General features: G+C 47.0%; 1 protein-coding gene across 5 annotated transcripts in view; it reads right to left on the bottom strand.

The window, feature by feature from the left end:
• The window catches only part of Lrp1 (LDL receptor protein 1), a 135,804-nt gene that overhangs the window by 48,979 nt on the left and 61,665 nt on the right, over positions 1 to 25,160 (bottom strand). For all 5 annotated transcript variants that reach the window (XM_077699959.1, XM_077699961.1, XM_077699960.1 and 2 more), the window contains 13 exons: positions 23,196 to 23,376; positions 21,679 to 21,883; positions 16,961 to 17,150; positions 16,469 to 16,597; positions 14,953 to 15,078; positions 12,732 to 12,956; positions 12,492 to 12,644; positions 11,485 to 11,625; positions 9,957 to 10,073; positions 7,344 to 7,472; positions 3,128 to 3,247; positions 2,444 to 2,566; positions 1,877 to 2,008 (listed from right to left, as the gene is read on the bottom strand). In XM_077699959.1, the coding sequence (XP_077556085.1) occupies positions 1,877 to 2,008; positions 2,444 to 2,566; positions 3,128 to 3,247; positions 7,344 to 7,472; positions 9,957 to 10,073; positions 11,485 to 11,625; positions 12,492 to 12,644; positions 12,732 to 12,956; positions 14,953 to 15,078; positions 16,469 to 16,597; positions 16,961 to 17,150; positions 21,679 to 21,883; positions 23,196 to 23,376 (1,971 nt within the window). The remainder of the gene's footprint in view (positions 1 to 1,876; positions 2,009 to 2,443; positions 2,567 to 3,127; positions 3,248 to 7,343; positions 7,473 to 9,956; positions 10,074 to 11,484; positions 11,626 to 12,491; positions 12,645 to 12,731; positions 12,957 to 14,952; positions 15,079 to 16,468; positions 16,598 to 16,960; positions 17,151 to 21,678; positions 21,884 to 23,195; positions 23,377 to 25,160) is intronic.

Genomic DNA, 25,160 nt, shown 5'->3' with positions numbered 1-25,160 from the left:
CTTTGTTTATCATCACTCAAATGAGCTCCACTTAAAAACGGAGGTACAGTATTTACGATATTTATTTAATCTTTTTTTTTTTTATCAGACGCTGCTGCACCATTTATATCCCGAGCACGGCTTATTTATCTATGTTTATTGGCGCTTAGGAGAACGAATGCTGCAGAGAGGGAAGCAGGCCGGCTTATGCCAGCGAGACAACGTGATAAGTACACAAGCCCCCCCCCCACCCCCCCCTCCTCTGCGCGCGGACAAGGCGGTTGGTTATCAGCACAACAATGTACAGGCCAGCGTCATGGCTCGACTCGATATTTCCAGGTGTTCAAAAAGAAAACGGGTGGTTGCTCTGCACAGCGTTGTAATAATCACAAAAACTTACTGCACTGGGGGGGGGTTATGCTCACTATCTTCAGAGGTGTGCCTGAACTAAGGGGTGCCTTTTTTTATTATTATTTCCTGTGTCTAAGTTTAGAGGAGAGAAGGGAACACGGGCTGCCTTGGATGGCTGAATCCACCTTTCTTCTTTCTTTTTTGCAAACCTAAAACGATGTCCCTGCTGCACTGGTCGATCAGCGACAATGCCAAAAATCCGCACTATAAATGGTATTGTGCTTCCGGCAACCGCATTATCAGCAGTACACTTATGCATCGAGTTCTATGGGAGGCCTACCGGTGGCCAGAAAAACCCGCGCTATATCCGGTCCCGCACTGTAAGCAGTGACGTTATAAATGGTCTGCACTGTACTATTTAGGGCGATCACGTTACAGGTATGGGTCGATAAGCTATACAGTTGAACCCCTTTATAAGAGACACGTCCCGGGGAGCAGTTTCTGTCTCTTATATAAGATGTCTCTTATAAGCAGGGTGCCATGTTTTTACCAACTGATCAACCCATAGTTCAATGTGGGCACTGTATGACTAAAATAAGCTCAAAAGAACGCTACAGCATGTTGAAAAAGATTCATTCTAATTAATGTTTGGCCCAAGCATTTATGAAACTTTGTTTGCTTCATGACTGTATTTACACTGTTTTTTACAACCAATTCTACAAGCTTTTTTTCCTTTCCTTGTTTGTGGAAGATGAATCGTAGATGTTGGGTTTACAAGCCTGATCAATAGCCAGAGCGCACAGCTTCTTCCGCTGTGTGCTCAGGCTATTCATTACGCTTGCAGGACTCAACATCTGCAGTGCTTCTTGATTGGGAGCTACGCGAGTGGGAGAGCCCGCATGTGCGATCGCGCTCCATTCAATGGACGGCAGTAAGCTTCAACCACTTCTGTAAGTCGCATTTCCATTGGCAGGGCTTCTCATTGTCATTTCATAGCTGACTGAACCACTTTGTGTTTGCTGAAGTTATAATAAATAGTGACTGCAGGTGTCTGTCGTCCACCTGTGCTTCCAGGATGGAAGCAACTGCAATTAGTGACTGGTGGCACTGCGTCTGAAGTTAAAATGTCTGTTACAAGCGAGATTATTGATTAAACTTCAAGGATGACTTGTCCCTTATAACCAATCTTCTACATCCGATGTCTGTTATAAAAGAGGTCGATTTAATGGGAGAGATAGGGCAGCCAACCATGTGGGTGAATAGTGTCTCTTATACCCATTTGTCTCTTACATGAGTGTCTCTTATAACGAGGTTCAACTGTACTGAACCCCGAATGCACAAAACATTACATGTAACTTACACTGCAACTATTATGCAATTCAGTGTGCAACTGAATCTAACATGACAGGTAACACAAAATAGGGCCTCAGCTTATTCAAATAACATTTGGGGATCCTGTGGTCTCATCTGCCGGCACTAAAAGAAAGCACGAAAGCTGTTAGGACACCGCTTCTCACAAGCACAACACACAAACAGTTGTCCTTACTGCACTGGCTTTCGTCAGAGAAGTCACCACAGTCATTATCCCCGTTGCAGAGAAGGCTGTCGTTGACACAGTTCTTGTTGGCACACAGAAAGTGCCCCTCAGAGCACGATGCACCCTTGGCACTGTGTTTGTCTGCAAAACAAAAATTTGAATTTATCAGATCCTAAACAAACAAGGTTAGTTAGTGCACATAACAGGCATGAATAAAAAGAAGCACAAACTTTATAAACTTTATAAGAGGTTTTTGGGTGTATAATGTTTCACAAAAATGCTTTCTAGTCGTAACCTCATGTGCTCCTCTTTATTGCAGCACTTATACTATTATAGCATCACTTGAACATGTTTTTACTCCCTTGCTATAATTACAGACGTCTATTCATTTCAGATCAGCCAAGCTTGCTGAAATGTTAACAGCACAAATATGCATAACCTGCAATGCTAGCCCGTTGGCACGCCCCATACACCTGACTTAACCGGCCACGTATTGATTACTTGATCGCAACCAAACAAGAAATATGAATCTCATTCAATTGGTATCAAAGGAAAGAAACAGCGACAGCCACTCACTGCATAGGTCCGGCTTTTCATCCGAGCCGTCACGGCAATCGTCCCAGCCATTGCAGGTTGCGTGGTTCGAAATGCAGCGGCCGTTGTTGCAGGCAAACTGGTTGTCCCGACAGCGGTGCCTTTCTGCAAGCAACATAGGGCAGGCACACACACCTCACATCATTTCATGTCATCCATCCAAACAATGAAATCTAGGGCTTAATTCAGCTATTTGAAATGCAGTGTAGCAGCTGACTCCCGGCTGTAGAACTTCCAGACAAAGTAGACACAAAACTCAATTCTTTCTGTGTCATAAATGCTGTCTATGATCAAACCAAAAAAACCTGTGACCAGCAGCCTTGACCACCTGTCTCCGGACATAGGGCCATTTATTACAGCAACATGCTGCAGCCTTAGTGCACTCACTATGTTTCAGGCATAGGATTCTCTTTGTGGCCCATTTGATGACCACAATCCTCTTTATCCCAAAGGTACAGCACCAAAGAAAGGTAGCATCACTCTGCACAACAGATGTCAAACAATTGAGAACGCGGCTCGCATAGTCCAAAAGGAAAAACAATCCACAAGTTATCCCTGCTTGCACAAGCTTGTGCTGTGGTGTGTGCACAAGCACCCCCTCCCCCTCCCCCCTTCCTGTTGTCCACACAAACGAAGCGCCCTTCGACAAGGAGGAGGTGGGCGTACCACAGGTGGTGGGCTCGTCTGAGCCGTCCTCGCAGTCGTGGTCCCCGTCACAGTAGAAGCTGTCCAGGATGCACACCTGGTTCAGGCACTTGAACTCGTCCGCCTTGCACTGCCGCACAGCTGAATTCGTGGGTGAGGGGGAAAGAAGAGCACACCAGCAGGCACGACATTAGGCCCACACAAACAACCACACGTAAAGGCCTAAAATAACTGGACGGGTTCATGTTTTTCCTTCTTTCTGGGACACCACTTGTAATTTCTCAAGACCAAACAGAAGGACCTATCTGAACCTAGGCAGAATTAAGAAATGCCACAAAACTACCCCGTGTCAAGGTGGACCTTACTGCTTGTACCAGTCTAACATTGCTGTATTTACTTGCACAAGAAACAAAGTTGGGGCATACTTGAGCCTGCACCAGTTTACAAGGGGTGGCTTCAAGTTGTTCTGCACAATATATGCAGTTATTTTTCCTCTTGGCATGGCCCTCAGAAGGCCAGTGCAATGTACTTTAGACGCCTGAGTCAGTAGTCTGAAGTGATTTTCTGCATGTGTTGGACAATTATATTGTACTCATGAGATTACTGACATTAAGTTATGAACATCTTTACACACAGCACACAGGCAAATCTATGAACCAAACATGCCAAAACAAAGCAGGAAGCTAATAATATGAGGAATATGTATTGTGCCTACAGCACAATCAATCCCGCATCTGAATTGGGACAGGTGGTTTATTTTACTGTAGGTGGGACTTCTCTGTAGAGGCAGTTGTAGTGACGGTGTTCTATGGCACGCTAGCGCTAGTCGCTTCCGCGCTCACCCTTTAAAGACCAGAAGCCAGAGTGACTGTGGCACAGGAAGAGCCGAAGGGAAGCCACAGAAGTGAGAGGAGAGCCTTTTACATTTTGTGGCAGCCGCCTGCAAAGCATGCAGCGCAGCAACCATAATTGCAATTCCATAAAGCAAAGCTTCTGGCTACCACTCCACCTAGTGTGCCTTTTTTTTTTAATTAAAGACACAGGAAATAAATTTCTCCCGTGAGAAAAATATTTTGGCAGCCAACATAGTTGATGCATTCATTATGCAACTAAATATGGCCCTCTTCCCATCCCTCATGGTACTTCAGTTTGCGTAACCATTTATCAACACTGGCGGCATTCTTAACTAGACAAAACAAGAAATTCCAACCAAAGGGGGCAAACAAAGAATTTAGCATTTCGGAGCCAGCTTGGTTCCTTCCTCAGAGCTGCCAAGGGACACCAAGTCATTTTTGTGGTTGCATGTCTTGCTAATGCTGGAAGCGTTACATGGAAAGATGTGATCTCGTGCTACCTACTGCTATGTGCCAGACCTTCCAAGAGAAGCTTAAACACCCCCATGTTGAAGAACACTATCAAAAATTAGTTCTGTACTGCATGAAAGGCCAGAGACATTTCACTGCACCATCATCCTAAGCAACATTAGCATGCATTTACACAGGTGGCTGTTCGGCTGCAGTTGCAGCCCACTGCCACTGCTGCCGAATTAAGAATGCTTGCAGCAGTATGTGCACTAAAGGACTATTGATTTTTAGTTATGACAGTACTGGAAGTACGTAAAGTGGCCCAGGCAATACGCGTGTCAGGTTTGTTTAGAGTGCTTGGGCACTTTGGGTCTACTCCACAGAAGCCTTGCCCACTTGTGGTTGCCTAGCTCAGTGCACCCTTCCCCGATCTCTGGAGGGCACAAAGGCACTTTGCCCATAATAGTCCTGTGCCCAATCACAAAGCTTCAAAAATCTGCAGCATGCATTTAAGTTTCACAGGACATAGCAGACAACACCACTCGCATAGTCTGCAGAAGCATGTTGGTAACTACACAATCGCTAATGCAGGGGTGGAAGCGGGCTTGAGCCTTTTGCAGCAGCTTTGGCGCCATAAAAGAGGACTTTTGTAGCAGTTTAGGAGCATCAAAAGGAGAGTTTTGGAGCAGTGCAAGACTGCTTGGAAGGAGATTTTAAGGGTCAAACATAATTTATTTGTATTTTAACACAGTGTTTTATTCCCGGATACACCAAGATTTCGCTGACGTCATACCTGTCATGGAAATAACGCCATTACAATGAAGCAAGCAGCCTGTAAAGGGTGCACTCCTGCACATAGGGTCTTCTTGGGGGGAAGCAACCTTTAGTACTAAAGAGTACATTATACTTAGGGTTGTTCGTTTTCTAGTTTTATATTTTAACGCAAAAGTGTTTTATGCCGGAATACACTAAGATTTCACTGACGTCATATCCGCCACGGAAATGACGCCAGTACACCTTTGCTGAAGCGGCCTGCCAGCAGGACGCTGCTCGCCAAGCACACCCACAAGACAGCCGCCGACCCCCAAATCATGCTCAGCTGCAGATTTCACTGCACATTTCATTTTCGTGTTTTACCGATTCATGACAGAGGAATCAACCACAGTTTTTTTTTTAATTTCTGGCGCGCGCACGCACGCACGCACGCACACACACACAAATTCATTTGGCTGTTACTCAGCATTCAATGCTGAACCGACTACACTTTTGGCAAATTAGAAATGTCCCCCATAATTAAAACATCACAGCTGGCACGAGCATCAACTAAAGTAAAAGTAGAAATAACCAAATGCTTTGGATAGCGACACCTGACTCGACTTCAGACGAATAAAAAATAAACGCTAGCATTATTGCACCACTGCTGACATGGCATAGAATGAAGAGAAATCTAGAAATAAGTGAAATGTTTTCTTTCCCACCTAATAATAAGTTTACCTTTATTCCAAACAAGACCCAAGACCGAAGACATATAAGACCCAAGTCCTAACAAGACCTAAGACCTAAGACATATAAGACCCAAGTCCTAACGAGACCCAAGACCCAAGATATGTAAGGCCCAAGTCCTAACAAGACCCAAGACACATAAAAAAAAACCTACGCTCCTGTCAATACATCACTGACATGAGAAACGAAGAGGAAACTAAAGGGAAACGATGCATTGCATACTATACCTGAAAACACTTTAGAAAAATTGAAAATAAATGTTCACGTTTACAGAAAACAGCAAGATTAAAAGTACCCACGAGAAAAACCGCCCAATAACGTTCAAATTTATTGATATAATGAACATACCACTGTTTATCAAACCTTTTTTTTTAACCGTGCGTAAAAAGCTGAGTGAGGGGGGGAGGGGGAGGGAGAAGCGCAGCAAGAAAAAGAAGGAACCGCTGTAGGGCAAGCATGGTCTTCCAAGCTGAGATATCTGCTGGGTGGCGTTAGAAGCTCCCCTCTCACTTGCTCCTGGATGGCGCCTTTAATCTCATCCTGTTCCACATGGCACGGCTTAGCGGCATCTGACTTAAAGCGCTGAGCCCACTCGCGATAAGATAGAATGAGTCACAGGCTCGACTGTTTTACTTTACACTATTTTACTTTTTGGTTTGACAATAAGCACAAAAATTGCAAAGATGGCTGGTGACGATTTATGCACCACGATGCAGCGTGCAGTGGGGCAAAGCTGTATTTCAGGGTAAAATTCGTGTATTACCTGCCACCAACTTCACTCCTAAGCTTCCTGGAGAGAGACAGAATGAGATTATGTGGAATGACAGAGCAGGCCTTCGTTCACCTCAGCTTGCCACTTCGCAAATGACAGCTCAGCAAATGTGTCTGTGCTTCTTACTGTGCAAAACAACTGGCATTGAATTGCCTCACATTTGGGGACACAGCGAGGCAGTGCTTGGGAGTATAGTAGTTTTGGTACAATAATGCATTTTGGAGCAGGGCGGTGCAGGAAAAGTGTACTGGCGCAGCGTGGTGCAAATGGAGCACTCCCACCCCTGCTAATGGTATCGCTTAATAGCCAATTAGAGCCACCAACTAGCCAATCAGTGTGAATTGCACTGTGGGTTGTAATAAAAACCACTTTTGCCACTTTGCTTCACCCAATGAGTGGCATTGCAATATGAAACAACACCAGAGGACACAAGGGGACACAGAAATGGTAAATGAAATGAGGGTGTGGCTAACGAGAAAGAAGCTAATTCGGCGAAACAAAGGTTCAATCAATTCCTTATCTACGCATTCCTTATCTGCAAGAAGTGTGCAGAGTTTCGTCTCCTGCTTCACTTGCACGCATGCTGGTACCTCAAACCTGCCCTGACAGCACCAACCAGCAGCGGTCTGCTTGGGAGGGTGGTCCAAGCTGCACTCACTGCAGTTGAGGCTGGGGTCCTCGTCCGATCCGTCCAGGCAGTCGCCAGCGCCATCGCATTTCCAGGCGTTGGGGATGCACTGGCCCGTGCTGTTGCACTTGAACTCGCTGTCGCCACACAGCCGCATCCCTGAAGGACGGGGGCATCACACGCACCAACTCAGTGCGATTCCGAAATAACGCTTAAAGGGGTCCTGAAATACCTTCCGCCGATGCATGGATCTACATGTAACCAAATAAGGCAATGTATTAGCAATCTCCTCCCGCAAGAATTTTGTTAAAGCGATGAGTATTAGCTGAGAAATCGAAAATCAAAAACCGCGCATTATCGTCGCGCCGCGTTTCCTCCTCTTTTCAACTGTTGACGGCGCGGAGCACTGCCTCCCATGATGCTGCGCTAGTCAGCGGTGACGTACTTCCGCATTACGCTCCTCCGACTGCCGTCTGCAACGGGCAAGTTTTGTTGACACCATGAATTCCGCACTCCGCTGAAGGATGGATAAACGAACGAAAAATCTGGCCGCATGTGTGCGGTGGCCTGGCCTTGCCCTTTCGCGGTGTGCGTTGCTGCAGTGCAGCACGTGACTTTTAATCGGCGGCGAACTCGCAGCCGCTGGGGAGGATCTTGCGCTCGGTCCCTTTCATGCACCGCGCACTGTTTATCCAAAAAGCGCCGTATCAGATGTGGCCCCGCTGGTGCCGGGTCTTATTTTGCGGTGGTGGTAATTCCTGCCGGCGCCATGTGAAAAAGACATTTTAAGCCGATACAGAACCCGTGCACAAAACGCTTCAATCATGTGACCAGTTCAGCTTAGGGCGACGCGTGGTGGAGAGCGGCAACGTTGGCTAAACATGCTCCGGCGAGGCTCTGAGCTTTCTAGCGCTGGAGCGAGCACTCTATGATCTCAAACATCGGTTGCCTTGGCAACAAGGCACAAACCACCCCAGAGGTCTGTTACGGTTGCGTGATCCCGGTTCAGCTTGGGGCCCCACCTCGCGGCATATGGGCACTGCAGGCATACTACTCACTCTCATTTGGATGTGCGAGATGCGTTTGGCATTACAGGAGGCGATGGTGTGTGTGTTGTGGACGCCTTTGTTTCGCGATGAAATGCGACGTTGTGCTTCTACGGGTGGATAGTGCTTCCCATGGTCTGGATTATCTTTCTCGAGCGACGTACGACTCAACCTCGCATGGGGTATGTGCAGTGTGCGTGGCTAAAAGCCGTCTCGGCTTGCGCGCCAGAGTTAAGTGACTTGCTGTTCGTCCCCGCAAACCGCGCGCGAGGTGAGTGCCGAATTTACGAGGGGCAGGAGGAGGCAGCCCATCGTCTGTCAATCGCGGTTCAGACTTGCAACGCATGTTGTGACGTTGTGTTCGTTCGAAACGCATCTCTGGATTGTTTTGAAGTGGAAAAAAATGTATCCGTCAAACCTGGGCATTCGGCTCAGGGCGTTCTCTGCGATTGCACGAAAGAAGTGCCACGGGGCTTCAACGCTTTCTTTATGGGGCGTACTCCGGTAAGAGAATATCCATGTTGTGTTATGGCCGTGTTGCATTCAATACGAACGGTTAAGCGTTTGTTTACACTTGTTTCGTTTGTCGTAAAATGTCCAAGCACTCCGGCACTACGCTGGCAGATCAGCCGGCGAGTCGACGCTGAGCAGACGACTCATCTCTTTGCCGGAAGTGCGTGAAAAAGCCGCCCAATAGCAGGATGTCTAGCTCATGACGAACATCGGGGAATCGATGATGTAGACATGTGAAGATGGCGGCGTCCAAAAACACGAAGGAAAGGGTGAGAAAAAAGCGACAAACTTTGCAACAAAAGTGTGAGCTTTCCGCTGCGCGTAAAAGAGTAATACTTGGCCCAGATGACCTTGACGACCCAATCTAACGATTGCGCTACTTCATTTAGTGTGCTCAAAATGCCTTTCAGGGCCCCTTTAACTACACTGAAAACTCAGAAACTTGATCGAGGCACTTATTGGCATGTCACTACAACTGTGACGCCATTTTACAATCCTGGGGTACAAACATTGCTAACAATAACAATCCGAGCCTAGCTTTGTTTCTTTTGCAGCTTAGTTAATAACAATCCTACGACAAGGAGGCCACAGGTACAACAGGAACTTATGCTGATCCCGGGTGGTACCAAAATAAAAGAACCATACAAAAAACAAAAAACAAATGATCCCCTCAAGTCGAATAAGCCTGAAACCACTGGTCTTAGTTCCACAGCAAGGGTGAAGCAGCATTCACCACTGCATGGCAAAAGTAGACAAAACTAAGAAAAATCAAGTTTCAATACTTTTTCAGGATATCATGGCACTTGAACCATTATTATATGAGCCATTTTAACATGAGCCATCTCAATAAAAGCTGATTACATGCAATACACTAGCTGCCAAAATAGCTTACTACTGAAGTTCCCTTACGAAAAGTTATCCGACTTCTTGGCATACAAGCCAAGGATCCTCGCACGAATAGCAGATCACAATAAGGTGGAGAGGGACATACATGCCGAGAAGACAGACGGAACAACAAAACGCTCTGGGCCTTAAATTGTAATGAAATATTACAATAGCGAGGCAGCTTAGGCACAAAACTTACGGCAAGCCGGAGGTTCATCAGAGCCATCGCCACAATCAGGATGGCCATCGCAGCGGTTCAAGAGGCTGATACATTCGCCATCTGAACACTGAAACTGATCCCTTGCACACTTGTACTCTGCAAGACAGCATTGGAAATCACCTTAGTCCCACTCACCATCGGTCTGAATCAGGAATCATGCTAGAAATCACCTGGTTGTTTTCATTTCCCAAAAGGTGTGAGTGACAAATAAAATGCCCGGCAATACAGTCTAGTGGCTTCGATTGGTACTGGCAATTGCAAATTACGACACCAGTAAGTGTCACAAGTGTCCCGTCCTGTGCAAAATTTAGACGAGTCTTCCTTTCAGGGCTGGATGCCGGCCACACTGTTCGAAATCCCTTTCACTCTTCACCAGAGCCCTCTCGACAATTCCTCATAAGGAACTGGTGCTCACGATAAATGCTGGCCAAATTCCTATTACAGAATGTAAAACCACAAGTTGTTTATCCTATATGCCACAGCACCAAAAGGGGAATTGTACCCGCAGTGGGAGATGCAGCCGTGTTCCACCAAAACGACTCAGTGATGACGTGCCAGAAAACACTGCTTTTGTGTACACTTTTATGATTGAAAATAAGGGGTGCACACATTGTGCTAGAGTAAAAAAAATCAAAATTTTTAAGGCTAATTTAGGGGACGCATTCATCATGTGAATGTGTGATCCTCAGGCTAGTAAATGCAGTATTATTTTCAAACTATTGTTCCCATGGAGGAGATGAAAACGCTCACAAATGCTCCACTAATTGCTCTGCGAAAGAATAATTTTGCATCCAGTTATCGAATAAAAAATTTGTAACTTTCATGGCACAGCACCGCCCCCATAACGAGATGCAAGCAACCATGCGAACCTGACAGGATTCTATTGTAACTGCTTCTGTGCAGCCCTCTTCACAGCTTGTCAGTTGTCACATGTCTTCCACTGGACTGGCCCTTTATTTTAAATAATCACAGGTAGAAGTGTGCACCTAAGCATTTGAATTTTCATTCACTTGTCCACTGTGCTGAAAACACATTCTTGGCTTGCACGAAAGCTGCTTTTCTTTTCGAAGCAACCAATGGAATTCAAAATTCCAAGCCTCAATCAGCACTTCAGTGCAATCAGCAACTGACTAAGCGGACTAAGAGGGAGAGATCTCCACAGGGGTCTTATACTCAGGAACAAGTCAAGAACGGCAATAGATCATGTTCCGTATCACTCCACCTAAGCGACGGACCCAGATGTCAATGGGCACGCGCGTTTTGAAAGGGGATTGCTATGAATGCTCTCCCCCTTCTGCCTTTTCTCACGTAGTTTGTTTGTTGTCGCTGCAGTCGTTTATAAGCATATCAAGTTCACAAAATCAGGGAAATGGCTCGTGTCATGTTCAAGATATTCCCAGTAATGCACTACTTGCGCCGCGCAAAGTACCATCTGGCTGTGGTGATGAGGCACAGCGGCAACTTCCGTTGCCGTTCTTAAGTTGCACCCGAGTATAGGTGTGCTTACCGCAGCCCTTCTCGTCCGAGCTGGTTGAGCCGTTGTGACCGTCCTCGCAATCCATATCTCGATCGCAACGCCAGGAGTCGGGAATGCACAGCCCATTCAGGCAGCGGAACGACATGGCAGGGCAGGACACCTGGGGTGTGGCTGCAACAACAACACTGTCTCTTTCACACATCTCACCACACAATGGATAAACGAGTTTTTTTTTTTTTTTTCTTCCCCACTATTCCCATCCAAGCTTAGGACTGGAAATAAAGCTGCCTGGCAGTGTGCTCAAACTTTCTCTGAGATGGTGCTGCTTTTGCAAATCTTGAAACACTGCTTACAACACGGAATCCTCGAATGCTTTGTTGATAGGCTCAGATAGACAGATGAGTAACACAGAGGTTCTTCTTGTTATACACATGGCAGCGCCACAGAAGAAGCAACAAGTTCACTGTATTTCTGATACTCAAGTAAAGCCTTCTTGAATAGTTCTAGAAGCCTTTTAGAACTGCATAGTAAAATAAAATATTTTTGTTACAGTGAAAATACTATTCATTACATTCCACTTACACCAAATGCAGTGCTGCATTGTATTCTAATAAAAACTACATAAAGGCAGCATAAATGGCAAGAGAGATGTCCACAATATGCATTTACGCTAGCCAGCCAGCTATATGTGTGGAACTCTTTTCCAACAACGTAGTGCAAAAATTTTTCAGTGCTCACACAACACACACCGTCCTGAGTTGATGGCAACACACACTGCCCCATTCACTGAGTGTGCTTTTGCTTTATTTCAAGTTTTCCCTTTTTTTTTGTACTAGGTAACAATATATTACATGTGGTGTCTGATTCCCATACTGCAAAGAATTTATGCAATTTTTCAGACAGTGTGATGTGTATCAGGCAGTCCACAGGCCACCTGGGACTGGCGAGGCCCAACATGCCAGGAAGCAACAAGCACATCTAGATGAGCCGGCACGTAACTAAATACCTCTCAGCAAAGGGCCATGACCTGGACTCACTCGTCTGGCAGTTCTCTTCATCAGAAAAGTCCCAGCAGTCGTTCTGGCCATCGCAAATCCAGCCCAGGTGGATGCAGGCGGTCGTCCTTTCGCAGTTCACCAGCAGCAGGCTCGGGTGCATGGTCATCGGGTGCCTCGAACAGTCGGGCTTGGCTGGAAACGCATGCATGCAAGACATGAACGGCACGCTCCACAGGCCGTCCAGGACACGGCAGTGGACGCTTCTGTGAAACTACTCACGGCAGTTGATCTCATCGCTGGCGTCGGGGCACTCGGGCTCAAAGTCGCAGACAAAGTTGGAAGGAATGCAGGGGCCCCGGGTGCACTTGAACTGGTCCCCCTTGCAGGTGCAGTTGAGCTCGTCGCTGTAGTCCCCGCAGGCGTCCAGGCCATCGCAGACACGGCCCTTGGACACGCAGCGGCCATTGTTGCACCTGTAGAAGCCCTCCGGGCAGCTCAGCGTGGCTGCAGGAAAAGAACAGAAGGACGCTTCAAACTGCTGCTACAAAGTCGCTCTCTAGAATGAAGCTCTTAAGCGCCCGTTCTGATCACAGCAAATATCCAATAATATATTATTCAAATGAATATAAAAAAAAGCAATAAACATACATGCCTAGTGTGTGGACATTTGGGTCACAGATGTACAAAATATAAAAATGATGCACTGTACCACCAGGCCAGTATTTATGATTTAAGGCTGTAAAAGCCTGGTCCAATTTTTTGCGCCTTGCATGTATGTACATTACACACTGTTTCCTTACTAGATTCAAATGAAAGTTTGAAAGTTCATAATATGTACTGACATGAAGATTTTGTAGCTTTTGTGGCTTTTGCTCAAGGAAACTGTGATTATTAGTCTGTCAAAATAGTAATAAGAATGGCTATATTCTGAAATACTAATAAAAGCAGTAATGGAATGAAATAAGAATAGTAATAACAAAATACCATATTTACTCGCGTAATCCTCGCACTTGCGTAATCCTCGCACCCTTAATGTGGGCCACCAAAACTTAGATTTTTTGGTTCCTCGCATAATCCTCGCACCCCCAACTTTGCAGCGGCGAAAGTTGCCTGCTCGCGAAACCCGCATGGTGCACGTGCTCTCCAACGCGCGCCCTCCCCCGCCGTCTCTCCGTTCGGCGGAGAGCGCTGTGTATCCAAGGCCATCCAGGCGCCCTAACAACCTGCATGGCTACTCCCTAACAGGCGCCCTAACGCGCTACTCACACTGTCCTTGAGCCGGTTTCGCGTGCACGCAACTAGACTGCGTTCGCGCAGCCCGCTGTCGTGTCGTCGTCGTGGTGCCGTCGTTGAGCAGCAGCAGTCAGTGAGTCACTCGCGTCAATGGTGGATAGCTCGCTGCCATTTTGAGAACTTTTTGATCTCTTTATTTTGTGCTTGGTGCCGCTTCGCTATTCGCTATGGGGAAGAACGCCAGCTACACTGCCGCTTTCAAATTGAAAGCGCTAGAGTACGCGATCGAACATGGCAACCGCGCCGCAGGCAGGCACTTCAGTGTCACCGACTTCAGCGTGCGTTACTGGGGTAGGGCACGCACATGACAACGACGAGATAGGGCGCGCGCCAGAAAGCAAAGGCGGCAATTTCATGATCGCTGATCGACGGGAGACTGTTTACGCTGTAAATAATAAAATAAAAAGAAATAGCTGCTGTTGGCAACACTGAGCTTACCTATACAAAAAACGACCGCTACATTTAGCGGAATTGGCAGGAGGCAAATTGGCAACACTGTGCACCAGATTTTTTTTTACCCGCATAATTCTCGCACCCCTAACTTCGCATTGACTTTTCCGAAAAAAAAGTGCGAGGATTATGCGAGTAAATACGGCACCCGCAATTATATTCCAATCTTGTCGTTCAGAGTAAGAAAGTGCCTCCAAACAATCAGCTAAGGTAAAAGTCCACTTATATACGTTTGTTGCCACGTTTTTTTATCCCACAGGAAAGCTTTTATGAAGCTCCAATCTCGGCCTAAGTTTTTTTTCTTTTTTGTACCAGCTACTGGAACTTATCCGAGAATTGTAAATTTCAGTTTTCGTATTTGTACTCACTGTAATGTGAAAACGTTGGCTTCAATTCAAACCTATTCAAACAGTATCTATCCACTCTGCATTTGCTTCGAAAACAAACATCGCAATTTGCACAGGCCTAACATCCCACGGCCTGTCCACACGGTGCATTTCAAGCAAGAACAAAATGTGACCAGTACCCTCCGTTAAAACAATCATGAGCGTGCTCGGTGGCACTTGTTTTGAATTAACAAGGCAAGGTCAAATATGAGCTGCCCAATGTGAATGTCTTTTTTTTTTGAAGGCCTGCTTCGGAAGATAAAGGGTCTGCCTCACTGCAAGAAACACCTTATTATGAGACTCACTGTGGCGGAAGTGAGTGCAATGCACACAGTTAATGCCAAATGTGAAGGGGGGGGGGAAGCACTCACCGCAGTCGATGACGTTTTCGTCCGAGCCATCGGGGCAAGCCTGCACACCATCGCAGGCCAGCTCGAACGGGATGCAAGCCCCGTCCCCGCACTGGAACTCGGCACTGGTGCAGTTGGCATTCCTGGCTGCAAGCAGAAGGAAAAGATACCTTGAGCACCATTTGGTAGTCCCTAGACACTCCCTCAACTGCTCACTCTTTTGTACTCTAGAGGCTGTGGAAAAGTCTAGTCATGCACTAATGCACAGTATATGTAGAGAATTATTCGGATGGTCAGCCAATTGGCCAAACTGAGCAGCACTCCTCTTTATCAATCGCAAAGAATTGTCCTGCCTCCACAACATGTCATGGGCTGAGAACATGCCAAGGGTGCTTGAATGATTCTACAGTCGAACCTCACACAATGAACTCCGCTTCAATGAAATTTCCATTTCAACGAAATATTTCCAATTCCCCGTCAGCTAGCCATACAATTCAATGCAACAAAGTCCTCGCCACAACAAACAATTTGTCTGGCTTGTTTTGACGTGTGCCTAAATTACGCCAAACGCTGACGAAATTCCTGTTTTTGTCAACACAGCGTGCATATTACGAAAGGAGCTGTCACTCCCTCGTCACATATCTCCGCCGTCATGGCGACACTGTAGACCCATAACGAATTTCAACTTCACTGCATACCTTGGACTGTGCAACTTCCCCAGGCGCGCCTTTCTTTATTCATATCTCGCCCCACAAATGACCCCGCAGCGAGCTTAACCCCACAATGCACCCGCACTTTGCATGCTCTAATGCGGTAATTACCTCCGACAACCGGAGAGGCATTCCGCCGGCGTCTCAAGGCACCCTCGGAGCTCGAAGTCTCCATTCACGACGCACTCGTCAAACCGAACGACGTCCGAAGTGTCAAAATGTTTTTCAGGCACACGAGCGTGCGGCGAGTCAAAACTAAAACAGCAAACTTCTTTTCAAAGAATGGCACGTTTCCATCTCGTGCGCAGCTCGGTGTTAGTATGAAAGCGTAATAGCGACGCTTTCTTGTCATTTCCTGTGTAGCCAGAACGGCAGCCAGGAACGCAGCAAGTTAATGGCATGACCCTCACAGAGCCCTTTTCAGCACTACTAAAATAATGGGTCCATTTCAGCGGTACTGACATGCAAACCGGACGAGCAACCACACGGAGCGTCTACTGTGCGCCGTACTCCCCGGCGGAGTTTCATGACCAGAAAAGCACTGAAGGACTCTGGCTGTACATTGCACTCTGTTCTGCACACTCAATCTATGCAGACTGGCAGCGAACACAACAGCAAACTGCTATGTTTCCAGTTTTCGTTCTACAAGCTGCAAATGCGGCAGCGGTAACATTAGCACCCTAAGAGCAGGGCCTATGCATCTAGACAAGCCAGCCTGGCATGAGAACTGTGCTGATGGGGCTTATAGACAAGCTGAAAAAATACTCGGCCTCCTCAGAAGTTGCAGGTGCGGCTGCTGTACAAAGAGAGAGCACAAGCAGGCTTACCTGCACACCGTCTCCCATCCGGCAGTAAGGTTCTGCCAAGAAAGCACTGGCAGAAGATGGTCCCATTGGAGGCAACGACACACTGGTCCTCACAGCCTCCGTTCAGGGTGGAGCAAGGGCTCAGCGTGCCTGAGGAGAAGACACGCATCTTGTACTACATCCATAGACGCAGTTTCGAAGGCAGAGACAGCGATAATATCTATTTCCAGCATAGACTGCTCTAAAGTTGCAACAATCCCGTGTACTGCGGCAAATGCGGAAAGAAAAGCCTACATTCCTCTGGTCAGTGAATCTCTCCTAAAGCATTTCCATTTTTCATCATCAACAGCCTCCCTTGCTGCTCACAAAGTAGGTGTAATATAAGTGTGCTTTGTTTACCCAGAAAGTGATCTCTGAAGAACACACAGAGAAGTGACAACCTTTCATTGGTTCAGCCACAATGACAAACACATTCACGCACACGTCGTGAGATGAAGGCAGCGGCACACTCACAGTCATTGGTGTCGTTGGCCACTGCGATGATGCCCATGGGGCGTACGACGTTCTTGCGCAGCACCACCACGTCGGCGCCCGTGTGCTTGTTGGCGCGCAGCACGGCGTGGGCCACCCAGTCCGTCCAGAAGACAAAGTCCCCATACACGGCCAGGTCGAAGGGGTGCTGCGGGTGCTCACTCAGCAGCACCTGCACCCACACACGCACCCAGGATCAGGCCATGAGAATTCCCCCATAAAAATGCAGGTTTCATTACCAAGTGCATGACAAAGAACATGCTCAATAATATGCTTCCTTGGCTGCTTCGTTATACAGTAGCCGACCGATTTTTCGGACCTAGAGGGAAACGAAAAATAGTCCAAATAAAAGAGCCATCCGAAAAATCCGTGAGTCATTACTCCTTCCTATTGGACAACTGGCGGTTCCCCGGGAAAATCCAAAATATCGTGCAAGTCCGAATTTTCGGAGTCCGAAAAAACGGTTGGCTACTGTATTCTTCTACACGTGAGCGTATTTTCCAAACATCCGTGTTACGGGCCTGTCAATCAAGGGTGCGTGCCATCAGAAAACGGAAATGCCAGTGTTTCAAAGTCATGGGCATGTGCTGACGCACATTTAAGGGGGGACGCGGGGATCAGATTTCGAAAAGTGACCAAAAAATCGTTTTTTCGGAACTCACATTTTCGGATTGCACGTTTTATATTCTATGCGTTCACAAAGTTTCCCCGCCGCAAACGATCGCGAAGTGCCAAAGAAAAATATTTATATCGGCTGAGGTGGCAAAATATTTCCTCAAAATGACGAAAACACGGCAATTTTCACAGCGCTGTATCTCCGGAACGACGCTACCGGGCGCCGCCATCTTGGTCGTGTTAGATCGGCCGACTCTTTAACTTTCGTTTTCCGGTCGCTCCTTTTGTCATCGCTCGCTCACAAACGCACAAACGGCAGAAAGAGAAAGATAGTGAAACGAAGCAACCGATAGATGGTAACACGCGATTGGCTGTCCGGCCGCGTTTTTAGATACGGCTCTCCTGATTGGGCGCCGCCATGCCAGCAAAAACATGGCTGCCGGGCTGCTGCGCATTTTACGCGCACTGCGCTCCCGATGTTTTCAAGGTTTCCCGGTCGACTCGGTAGCAGTTTACTCGTTTTATCTGTTGCGGTACTGAGCAGTGACATTACTGTTATCGCGGCAATAATGTTGAGATCGTGCGCCAGATAGGGAAGTGCGCGGCTCGAAAGACGCATCGAAAACGTGCCCGCGACGTCGCCGTGGTCTGTCCTTGAGGGGGAAGCGCGGTGCGTGCGCCTACAATTGCGGTTCGTGAAGCGAACTTTTGGACGCATTGTGAGCATTGCGATGTTATAAAACGCTGAGTTATTGCTGTGTTACACAGCGTGCTTGCGAGCTTCGGGAAGGGAATGACCGACTCGCCAGAAGTTGCGGCGCGCGCTGTATTGGCGCGACGTGTTCGGGCAGCGGCCGATTGCGGGAGCGGTTGCTATTGCACGCGAGTGTACGGGAAGTGAAATTTAATGGGAAAAGCGAAGTGACCAACCATATCAAGGTTACCTAAATTACGATCGTGGGGAACGCGCGCGTAGGGGTTTGAAGGGGGAGGGGGGGGGGGGGGGGGGTGCAATGAACCGTCACGCCGTCACCTAGCTTATTTGAGAAACTTTTGCCGTGGCTCTAAACTAGTTCGTACAACGAAGTCTGGGATTACATACTTTCAGTGTTAAATAAATTAGAAAAGACGCCGTAAGGGTGCAGCATTCACAATTCGATATTTTTATTGGGTTTTCTATTTTCGCAATGTTTGCAATTCTGTTGTCTATCTTGCAATGATTGATTCTCCTGAAGGTGAAGAGCATGGTATGCTAATAATAATCAATGTTGTAATTGTGTAAAAAAACTATACTCTACTTTCAAATACAGTTAAACCTCGATGTAACGAACTTCAATGTAACGAAACCCTCGATGTAACGAATCACGCCATTTTTTTTAACTTCAAGTGTATGCACACCATGTATTTTCACCCTCTGTGTAACGAAGTCCCGTTTGCCGGAATTTCAATGTAACGAAGTTTCATGGAGAACTAGGCACGAAATTTAAGTTGTCGAGGTATATTTTGGGAGACGCAAGCGCCGAAATGGGGTCTCAATAAAACGCGAACGGCAACACGGGCCACCCAATGCCGCGGATGCAGCGAGCCACGGGTCTGCGAGCGAGCCCCTTGCCTACAAACTGCGTGGCATGCATACACGGCTGGGCTGGCGCACTGTTTGTTTCTGTCGGAGCTTAATCGTCTACGCGGGCATCAGCGTGAACCGCATGGAGCGTTTTGTCCCCGCAAAAACTCAAAACGCACCCCGCCAGCCACAGGCGCGCTGACGCAGCCGCGGAGCTACCAGGGTAGCTCCAGCGACCGCTTCCAAACGCTCGCTGAACGCAAATTGAGGGGCAGATGAGAGGGGCACGCGAGAGAAAAAAAAAAAGCGGATAACGTTGGCGAAATTTTCACAGTAAAACGTCATGCGCGCCGCTTACGAAAGCGCGCATCAAACATCCTCCGCGGTGGTAAGCCTAATCGCCTCTTGCGGGGCCGCCATGTGCCCTTCATTCGAGTTCGCTCATGCTTGTTGGGTTTCACCGTTCCAGCAAGCATTTGTGAATCTTTATGAGCCTCGTGCGCGCTTTTTTTTCACACCCGCGTCCGCGATTGCGCGCCGGCGGCGGCTTCTGCGCCAGGAAGCGACTCACGCTGCACGCGGCAGTGGGAGGAGCCTGACCAGTTTCGCCAATGGGGAGGCGCGCTCCCTATGGCGGGAGCTTCGAAGCGCTCGGGCATGCCGAGGATATTTGATGGGCGCTTTCGTAAGCGGCGCGTGTGACGCTTTACAGTGCAAATTTCGCCCACGTTACCCGTTTTTTTTTTCTCGCATGCCCCTCTCGTTTGCCCCTCGAGTTGCGTTTCAGCGAGCGGAAGCGGTCGCTGGAGCTACTCACATCGCGCGGGTTGTCTCCGCGGCTGCGTCAGCGCGCCTGTGGCTTGCGGGGCGCGCTTTTGCGGGGAGAAAACGCTCCATGCGGTTCACTCTGATGCCCGTGTAGACGATTAAGCTCCGATAGAAACAGAAACAGTGCGCCAGCCGTGTATGCGCGGCACGTTTTCTTTTGCAGGAAATGGTTCACGGGATGAACATTTCATTAAAACCGCGAATTTCAATGTAGCGAAATTTCAATGTAACGAAGTAAATTACGAATTTTACCGACTTCGTTACATCGAGGTTTAACTGTAGCTCATCTTATGCTTGTGATGCCCAGATATAACTTTTTGACACCGAACAGCCTCATGTACTAAGCTGTAGCTTTGGCAATGTTATGAAACCCAGAAATCTGCTGAAAGCCTGCTGGAATATTACTAATATAAAACGAAACCATGCCTTACTCTTTATTTTGGAGACAGTTATGCATTAGGCATACATCAAGTAAAGTTTAGGTACCCTAGTAGCCCATAGCAAACTTTGTGGTACACTAGGTGTAAAACTGGTGCTTCTGCCATCTGAAGGCCTGCACATAAAAACCTTCAATTGGCCAGAAAGGCCTCCCAGATGCACCAAATCGAAGGGCAAAGGTCTTTGAGGTTGTCCCCAAGCAAGGACAGCAAGGACTATGCTGCTGGTGCAGTTTGAAAAATCGTGAAGTCTTCGTAAACTTCAAGAGCCGTTTTCTCAAAAGTGCGTTTTACGAGTTCTTCGTTGCTCGTGGAAAGGATAGCATGGCAACCACTGGGCGGATTTTGACACTGTTTGTTTTATTTCAATCCTTGAAGAGTTCTGCAGGGTATGACATTCTCGGATTTTCATTTTAGGGCCTAGATATTTTTTTAGGTGACATTTACGGCCAAGTCAGCTGTATACTACTGGTTACAAATGAAAATAATGTTTTCTGTAAAAAAAATGAAGGGTGTAAAAAAAATTCGAAGAATGTCATACCCTGTAGTGTTCTTTTGACTACAATTTAAAAGTATTCTGAACATCCTACCATATGTCAATACCTTGCTAGGCTTTCCACGAGCGGACAACATGTACACCTCTGTAACACAAAAACTACTGAAGGTATCATTTTTAAATTTCAAAATTCACCATTTGGAGTGTTTTCCAATGTGCCTACCAAATTTCATTACTCTATGTCAAAAAATAAAAAAGTTTGCTCCGATCCCCACCTCCCCCCTTAAAGGAAGAGCATTGCTAGGCAATGTCATTCTGTTTGGGTGTGAAGCCTTTCATCAAGGCCATAGAGGAAAAGAATGGCGTGCAAACAAGAGAACACTTTGTTAGGCTACACCCGAAGTAGTCTGTGAGTGGTGCTGGATGCAGGAGCATACTGTCATCACTGAAATTAAAATATACCCAACACTGCTCTTTTGCACTTTCAAAATTGCACAAGGTTTCTAAAAGTCTTTAAATGATCCCACAAATTTTGGAATCACTAATAAACTGAAACTGAAATGTTTCTGAGATTCAGTATGCCCACACACACAAATACACACAACAAATTCTTGGTAAGTAGACCAATACTGCTGAAAGCATTAAAAATTTAAAAAAAAGGTAAAAGCCTTACTGCTGACACCGCCAAATTTTCTGTAAGGGTGTCTTGTTAGTAATAGAAGGCTTGGCGCTGCCAGCTGGCCACAAAAAGAGGACTCACATGGCGGTCCCCACCGGTGAAGTTGCACCGCTCAATCTTGTCGAGCCGTGCATCGGACCAGTACAGCTTCTGCAGCTGGTGGTCAATGGCGATGCCGTTGGGCATTCGGATGTCCGTCGTGATGATGGACTCCACCCCGTAGCCATTGAGGTATGACTTCTGGATGCTTGGGTGCTGGCTGTTCCAGTTGGTCCAGAACACACGCCTGCAACAGACGGACGTTATTCTCCTGGTCTGGCCCAACCTTTTCTCTCTCTCTCTCTTTTTCTCATCATCTAAAAGTGATCAGATAAAAGAACCAGACTCCTGGTGCCACACCTTTCAATGTTAACAGCCTAAGGTTTGCACTGACAGGCAAGACAGAGCCCTTTGTATGTGCAAAACCTGGTGCAAGTGATTCCGCACAAGGTCACTTAGGTGGTAAAAGTTTGCAAGGACCTGCCTCATCCAACACGATCATCCCAAAATGCATGGAGTGCTAGAGATAGAAAAGGCATATTCATAACATGAATAAACAAGGTAGCAAAACCTCATTACAAGATACACTCAGGGGACCCAGGAAAAATGTCTCTTGTAAGTAACCAAGGTCTCTTGTAACCAAAAATTCTAAAAACCCCATGGAGTTGGACTAGACCATTTTGTTATACATCAGCATCAAAGCGTATTTATTAGACAGGTCGACAAGAAAACGCTCGCTGTGGCTTAAAGCCATTGATAGCAGTTTTATTGACGGCACATTGCATTAGCTCCTTTACCAACTTGTGGAGCTAAAGCATTTCACTTTTCCAGCCTTCCTGTAGCTCATAATAGCGTTGAAGTGCTCTTAGATTTTCATCACCCTTGGCTGCTGACACTTTCTGTCCTGCACTGTTGTCATCCTCCTCCTCTGGTTCAACCTCTAGGGCACCATCTACTCGTACAAGGATCACATGATCTGTAAGCTTTTCGGTGCACACAAGGTTTATGTAATCTCAAATGATTCTGGAACCTCTGTGGTCCATTGGATGCAAGCACAAGCTTCATCTTCAAGCCAGTTTTCCACTGTCTCACTGAACAGGTACAGGTTTTACTGCACTACAGCACAGCATGCAGCGATAACAATGCCTTCTATAACCTTAATCACACAAGGCATTTCCCATAAGCTGCAGTAACTAATTAATTAAAGCAGCATTTAACCCCAGCCAAATATTGTGTGAACATTGTGTGAAATTAAGCATAAAAAAAATTTCTACCACACATTTAGTAAAGTTGAATGAGCTGCACACAGATTAACATGCGCGACGGGCCTATCGAGAAACAGCTCGGCCAAATCAATCACAAAGAAGCAGGAAAACTTTTGTTGGAGCAGCATTTCCCTTTCAAGCATTTACCCTAAAACAGAAAGGAAAGCTTATCTTACAGTCGTCCGAGTGCCTTCTGCTTTCTATTGGGCAACAGGGAAACAAAGGCACAGGTTACCCCCAGAGAGACGCTCACACATGCCAGCGAGGGGGAAGAGGAGGGGGAGGGAGGCTCACTTGATGCAGCTGCTGACCACGATGCCCCGAGGCTTGTCCTCGGTGCCCAGCTTGACGATCTTCTCGGGTCGGGCGGTGGGGTCCGACAGGCTGACCCGGCCGACAGAGGCGTCGCGGTGGCTGGTCCAGTAGAGCTCGTTGTTGATGGGCTCGTACGCCAGCCCTTCCACAGACCCTTGCTCTGGCAGGGAGAGGAGCAAAGGCCAAAGCTCAGCGTGGTCAATGACAAAACCAGCTGCATGACTAATATGCATCGTGGCATGTGACTGCTGCAGCATCTCTGGTGCTGATTTCCCTGTTAGCAGTCCCCCAGTGCCAAATTTAACTGGGAATGCTACATACAGTTATCAACAGTCAGCACTGGCCTACAAGTTGACAGATTTCTCTTGCAACACGACGAAACCCACCATCAAACGAGGTGACATGTATGGTAGTTAGGTTTTAACAGCTTTGCTGGTTTATAAACGCACTGCTAAGCAGTGTGCTCAAGACTTTTGATGCTGCTATCTTTAGAAACCTATGGAATGGCACGGAAATTTATGTCGAGCGAATTTAGCCAGCGTACATTCTCTTTCTATAGCTAATGTACAACAAAAATTTTAGAAAAGAAAGAAAAGAAAAAAAAACAGACTATAACAAACGGGACAAAATGAATGGTGTTGCTCACTGTGCCAAGCCCTCTGTACACCTTTTTTTTTTTCAAAGTAAAATTCCAAAAAAGTGTTCCCTTGCAGGCAAGTTGAGATCACCAGCAAAGTGGGGAGTGGGCACTATCCCGGAACGGCACCAGAGTTCAATGGCAGCAACAAAGAACCCCAACCAGGAAAGAAAAACAGAATGCACATAGACTTTTCATTTTGCCAAAGAATGGTAGTCACCTCACTTGGGCATCTTTTGGCTGTCGTTCATGACTCGGTGAATTGCAATGCTGAACCGCTGCTTCCACCTATTTATATAACGACTAGAAGCAGCGAAGTTTCCTAATTGCGTACTGCTGGCTGTTTGACAGCTTTTTCAGAGAGGTCCTGGTTGCTCGTGACACATCGTGCCCCTCTTTCGCGCTTCAAAAACTTGAACAGAGACTCGTCGACATCTCACTGAACATGGGCATGACGTCACTGTGCTTCTGACAAAGTTCGTCTTTCTCATAGTTCTGCTGGAGCAAATTGCCACAATTCTTTTCTCACTCGCACTCGTTTCCAGTCGAGCTTGAGATGTTGTGACCCCTTGTGCATGCTTTTCCCATTTTATCAATGCCATTAAATGGCCTCGATTTTTTTGGGCACGGTTACATTATTCATGATTGAACCAACACCACCAAGGAAGAGAGATGGGCTATCAAGCTGCTAATCAGGATTGGATTGGATTAGATTATAGACTGTCGATGGCATGGCAGTGTTGCCTGCGCGTGGCAGATCTCGGGACCTGGAGCGAAGAGGAGGGGGCACTTTCATGGACTGCCGTGGAAATTTGAAATTGGCAGTGGTTTAGAGTGGCCTTTACACAGGTGGGGGCGCTTGTTGGGAATTTTACGGTAAGCTTATTGAAACAACTTTTTAATGATTACTATAAAGTGCAGCCTGTGAGACCAACTAGTCCGTGTGCTGTGCAGGACATAGTTTTTTGAGCGGGCACGTGGCAGTCCTCCGCTTCCTTAGCAATGCTATGCAGTCAGGGCGAAACGTCACCAATGCTACTGCATGGCCAAGGCACATATAAACACTTAAGGGGGCAGTTGGGTCTTTGGGGCCGAAAAACGGTCAAAAAAAGCGTTTTCTCAAAAATGGAATTTTTGGCCTCCACGGCCATTTTTCTAACAGTCTCTAAATTTCCTCATCAAAGGGCATCATATTTTGTTGTTATTATATTATAATAGCATTTTAAAGTGCACTCTACTGCTCAGTTAGCGCAGAATTCGATGGTCAAACGGCACTTTTCTTGCAATGCAAAGCTAGCATTTCATCC

This window comes from Haemaphysalis longicornis, unplaced genomic scaffold (assembly GCF_048455015.1).
Source record: "Haemaphysalis longicornis isolate Haplotype H1 unplaced genomic scaffold, Haemaphysalis longicornis Haplotype H1 scaffold_2, whole genome shotgun sequence".
Lineage (NCBI taxonomy): Eukaryota > Metazoa > Arthropoda > Arachnida > Ixodida > Ixodidae > Haemaphysalis > Haemaphysalis longicornis.
This window is presented reverse-complemented; position numbering and strand designations above follow the sequence as displayed.